Genomic DNA, 5,982 nt, shown 5'->3' on the forward strand with positions numbered 1-5,982 from the left:
CAACACCAAATCTGTGTGCTTGACCCGTTTACAAGTTCATTTGGCAAAAAGTGGTTTTAGAGAGCATCCAGTTTTATCGATACATACAAATTCACACAAGCTACTTTTTTTTTTTTTTTGGTGACCATGAATTCACATAAACTAATTCATGTTTACACTCGAATATGACCCACAATTGGCAATATATTAAATGATAATATGTGATCTATCACATATTTATCATCTGCACACACTTTGTATTAAGCATGTGTTTGCTTCAATTACACCCCCCCAAAAAAAAAAGGACTTCTAACCAATTCAACAAATTGTTGGGATCTTTGCATGCACCGACTTTGTAAATTGAAAAATTTTCTTCCTCATTTAATTAATTGTACGAGTTGTCTTGAGGCCTAAAAAAGAATTTACGCAAAAAAATTTGGCTATTTCAAACACTCTACAATTTGATATTAACACTTTTTTAAAGGGAAAGTTGCACTTCTTCATTCTTGCAGACGTGCATAATGTTTGAAAGTATATATATATATATAGATCCTTTTGGTAGAAAGATTTTATTTTTTTTAAAAAATAAAGTAAAAATATATTGAAATTTGAGATTTAATCCATTGCTTTCAATTAAAAGGCAGGATTAATTTTGTTTCCAAATATGAGAATCGAAATTCCATGTTTGATGACTTCAGTGAATTTTTTTAAAAATTATAAGTAAAAAAGTTAAAAATTCAAGAAAAAGATAAAATACAAGAAATAAAAGTTAAATGATAAAGAGAGACACAACCCACGAATCATAATTTTTAATTTTTAGCTAATGACCTTACAGGCTGTGTAGTGAATATTGATATGGTGTTTCCTGCGCTTTTTCTTGTTTTTATTTGTACTGATTTTATTTGCGTTTTGTGTAATTCTGTTTCTCAAAAGAAGTATTACTGAGTCAAATTCAAATGTAATCAGGTCTAATAAAAAATAGTTTTATGAGTGTTTGATTTTCTTATTGGCGATTCTAATATTGTGTTTTACAGTACTTAATAAAAATGACTTTGTTTGAAATAAAAATAAAAATACAAGGATAACCGGAAAACAAGGTCCCTGGTCTTCTTACAGGAAACATCAACGGTCTCTGAAAAGAGCCTTAAAAGCATCAAGATGGATTAGGGTTTAATTGGTTTGATTGATTAATGTACGAATGGCAAAATGATGTCCAAATATATACCAGCATATTTCACACAAACCAAGAAAAACTTTGAATTTCATTAATTCTCATTTAAAATTTAATAACTTTTTAATTTTATTCCTATTTAATATACATATCTTATATAAATAAAGTCAATACAATAATAAATAAGGGGTAAAATTATACATCCATATAAAAAATTTCTTTTAGTGTCTTATAAATAAAACCAAAAAATACCTTCTATTTCTATCTTAGAAATAGAACGAGAGGATTATACGGCATTTTCATATCAAAATTCTAAATTAATATATAACTTTTTTGTTGGCCAAAAAAAAACTTTTTAATGATAAAATGATATGCTTTTGTATACTTTAAAGATAATAATGAATTAATTTAATTTTCATAACCAAACATAATGAGCATAAAAATGCCCTTTTATCTAATTCCCTTATAGATCGATTGATAAAGAATTTATACACATATCTGATTATATTGACTCAGTCAACACGTAAACATAAACTTAGCCAAAAAAATCATTAAAAATTTAAATATAGTAATGAAAGATATGTTATTGCTAATTCAATCACTGGACCCCTGTTCCGGACTTTTTGAGATATAATAATTTTGTTCTAATTTGTGGTTTCCTTTCCCTTCTCAGCTAATTTCTTGGCACTTTCATGCCTCTTTTGGTCGGTTTTGTTTTTGTGGAAGCAAGAATATAAAATGGGAGTAGATATGCTTTTGTTGCTTTTTTTGACATTCCATTTCCTTCACTTCGAAATGACCATCCATACCTCCTTCCTTTTTTTTGGAGATATCCAATCTTCTTTTCAAGAATTATATCAATTCAACCGAATACAAACCCTTTTTAAACCAGAACGAACTTAACTGGACAGGGATTCGACTAATAGACTAAACGTAGAGATCTGGAAGGAGGCAAGAAATCATGTGACGACTAAATTAGCCCATCCTCGTACGACGTTGGAATAATCTCCTCTATTATATAAATTAACGACATGGTATGTTCGAACAATGACATTTGATCTATCGAAGATGAGGAACCTCGAGTTTTATTACTCTCTCATTCTTCTTCTGTTCATAATTCATTCACCCTGCTCTACATCCACAAATACTCCTCTTGATAGTTATTTCATTGCTTGCGGTTCTTCCAATAGCATTACTCATCTTCATCGTACCTTTGTTCCTGATTCTCAACAACCCTCTGTTACATTTGATTCTGAACATTCTGATGTTATTAATTCTTCTAGAACTTTCTCCCCGATTTACCAATCTGCTAGAACTTTCTCAACCTCAGCTTCTTACAACTTCGACATGAACCACAAAGGCTGGCATTTCGTCCGATTCTACTTTCATCCTCTTTCCAAAACATTGGCTTCAGCCTCGTTCAGTGTTGTCACTGGAAGCTATGTCCTCCTTGATCGCTTTAGCTTTAACACTTCTAAACACAATAGTGCTTACTTGTTCAAGGAGTTTGTGATTGATGTCAATACTGACATTTTAATCCTCACTTTCGTTCCTTTTAGAGACTCCGATGTTGCATTTGCGAATGCCATTGAGGTTGTTTCTGTCCCAGATAAGATATTCTCTTTTGGTCACACCTTATCTTTTCCAAAATTGAAAGATACTGCTCTTGAAACCATGTATCGCTTGAACATGGGAGGCCACTCTCTAGTCCCTTCCCAAAACAGCACTCTTTTCAGAGTTTGGGAAGAGGACGATAAGTATCTCCAGCCTAACCCTTTAGCTTCAAATATGTCAGTGAATCCATTCTCCATAAAGTCTTCATCCAACGACTTCGTGTCTTCCGAGGTAGCACCTACAGGTGTTTATGCCACCGCAAAAGCCTTGAAAAACATTTTGAGCAAGTCCAATTTGACATGGGTCTTCCCAGTCAGTCCAAATTTCAAATACATACTGAGGATGCATTTCTGCGATATAATTAGCAAGTCCAGAAACAGCTTTCTTTTCAATGTGTACGTAAAGTCCGAGGTTGTGATGAAAAATCTGAATCTATCAGCCTTTACCTATGATGTTGGTGTTCCATACGTCATCGACTATGTCACCAATAATACTTCTGAAGAAGATTCAGATAAATTGAGTGTGACTGTGGAAGCTGGTGGCCTTGAGCAGGGCCGTAATGCTATCTTGAACGGGCTAGAGATTCTGAAAATGAGCAACGACGTTAGAAACTTGGATGGGCTTTCCTCAGTTGACGATATATTTTCTAAGTCAGATCGGAACATTCCAAGAGTAGCATTAATCATTTCGAGCTGTGGCATGGCTGCTTTGCTTTTCTTCGCATGTGTTATTTATTACTTTTATGGTCGCATAAGAGCTGGCAAGTCCAACATCACTCTTTCAAATAAAGAAGGAAGACTCAGAATATTCACGTTCGAGGAGATTCAAAAAGCAACCAACAATTTCGATAAGAGCTATCATGTCGGCAATGGTGGGTTTGGGAAGGTGTTCATGGGACAGCTCCAAGACGGTACGATGATTGCGACGAAGAAAGCAAATCCTCAGTCCAATCAAGGCATTGCCGAGTTTCAGAACGAGATCAAATTCTTATCGAAACTTCGTCACCAAAATCTCGTCTCTCTTCTTGGATATTGCTACGAGGACAACCAAATGGTTCTGGTTTATGCCTACATGGTAAACGGATCTCTGGACAACCTTCTGTACGGGAAAAACGTCGTCGTCCCGCTCTCATGGAAGCAAAGGCTTGAAATCTGCATAGGAGCAGCCACTGGGCTTCATTATCTTCACACAGGTACGGGTGGTTGTCAAAGCATAATACACAGAGACGTGAAGGCGGCGAATATTCTGTTGGATGAGAATTTGGTGGCCAAAGTTTCAGACTTTGGGATCTCACGGAGTGGCCCATCTTCAGATAAGTCCCATGTGACCACTGTTGTGAAGGGAAGCTTCGGTTATTTAGATCCTGAGTACTTCAGAACGCAGCGTTTAACAGAGAAATCAGATGTGTACTCATTCGGGATTGTGCTTTTGGAAGTTCTATGTGGGAGGCCTGCTCTGAATCGTGCCCTACCTGTCGAAGCAAAGAATCTGGCAAACTGGGCTCTGAGAAAAGTTGAAAATGATGAATCATCACTGGAAGAGATAATAGACGCGAGTCTAATTGGTGACGCGAAACATGAATCTGTGAAGAAGGTTTGGGAAGTGGCTAAGATGTGTTTGGAAGGAAAAAGGATCAAGAGGCCAACGATGGGATACGTCATGTCTGGTTTACAGGATGCTCTCCACCTTCATCTCAATACAGAAGCCCTAGCTAGCTACTGACGAAGAAATTATGTAATTCAATCCCATCTTCAGTCAGTTTTTTAAGTGTTGCGTTTCTTGTCTTGGTCAGAGAAGTTAGAAGGTAATAACCTCGCTCTTGCTGGTTTTTTTTTTTTTTTTGGGGACATCAACCCTAGCTTGGTGCTGGTTGTGTCTTCAAATTAACAATAATCAACCATGTGTGAGTGTTTAGTTTGATCATGATGTAAGTTGTTGGGTTGTGATTTGTCCAGTTCATCTGATTAAGTCTCTGTTATGTTCTAATCCTTGGCATGTTTGGAAGATGTTGTTTAGTTTGATGTAGTTGTGTTGTGATTTGCTCAGTTTCATCTGATCAAGACTCTGTTATACATGTCCTAATCCATTGAATTTTTGCAAAGATAGATATATGGGGTATATATGATCGATTGTGCTTATATCGGATTTTCTACCCGAGAAGGAAACCCAAATTAAACAACGATGACACACGCACATTTTAATTATGCGTGATTAAAAAAAAATTATATAGATGCTTATGTTGGGTTTTGTTGTTTGTGTGTCGGAACTTAATTCTGTATTGATGTGATTATTGTTTATTTATTTTTATGATAAATAATAAATAATTAGTTTGCGCTTTCCAGTTTGTTATGTTTTGAAGAGATTATTCCTGTGAATTACGCAAGTACTCCAGATTAAGGCTGATTCCAATAAGATAAAACTGCTTATTTTTTATTCACGCATGTTTAAATCGAGATTTGTATTAATTAAAAGAAAAATCGAGACCTCGGGCAATATCAACAATGTCTCCCATTATTCGATTTTGTATTGTATTATTTTACACAGTTTTCCCCATGCCAATGAATAATTAGGGCATAGGCAACAAATACGGTGTGCCTTCTCTGAATTTAATCTAAAAAGTGTTAATTTAAAAAGGGAAAATAGCAAAATAAAACCGCTAAAATAAAAAATTGCAAATAGAGACCCGTTACAACATTAGTATGGGTTTTGACAATAATTTTGTAAATAGATCCTTCTGTACTATTTTTTGATTTTGGCGGTCTTTCTTACAATTTTTTCATTTAAAAATGACAATCTAATTTGTTTTTCATCTTCCTAACACATTGTGTCTTGTATATGTTGGAATTTATATGTTGATATGCGTATAATGGATCTCTCATTTTTTATTATAATTTTTGTCAGAATATACACATTAAATAAATTAAAACTATTTTTTATTCCTCAAAAATTAAAAGAGGAGGCAAATCATCCTCTCTCTCTCTCTGTCTATATGTGTGTGTGTGCGCGCGCGCTTGCTTTCCAACCAAGGAAAAGCAATGAATCACAGGCCACGGAGGATGGGGTTAAAAATACTTTTCGAGGGACAAGGTTTGCAGAGGATTGGTTGATATATTGTATAGGAAATGGAAAGATAAGCAAGTAATTAAAAGCTTTCTCCATCCTAAAATATAAATCATATATGATATTAAAAAAAAAAACCAAATCATGAAGGTGCCAAA

The 5,982-nt window shown here is 34.7% G+C and overlaps 1 protein-coding gene across 1 annotated transcript; it reads left to right on the forward strand.

Annotated features, from left to right (window-relative positions):
• Nucleotides 1-2,197: 2,197 nt before the first annotated feature.
• LOC114742603 (receptor-like protein kinase THESEUS 1) lies at nucleotides 2,198-4,486 on the forward strand. The gene has a single exon (XM_028930828.1). The coding sequence runs from the start codon at nucleotides 2,198-2,200 to the stop codon at nucleotides 4,484-4,486; it is 2,289 nt and encodes a 762-aa protein (XP_028786661.1).
• Nucleotides 4,487-5,982: the final 1,496 nt, after the last annotated feature.

This window comes from Neltuma alba, unplaced genomic scaffold, assembly GCF_004799145.2.
Source record: "Neltuma alba isolate B1F8T4 unplaced genomic scaffold, ASM479914v2 tig00003837_pilon, whole genome shotgun sequence".
NCBI lineage: Eukaryota > Viridiplantae > Streptophyta > Magnoliopsida > Fabales > Fabaceae > Neltuma > Neltuma alba.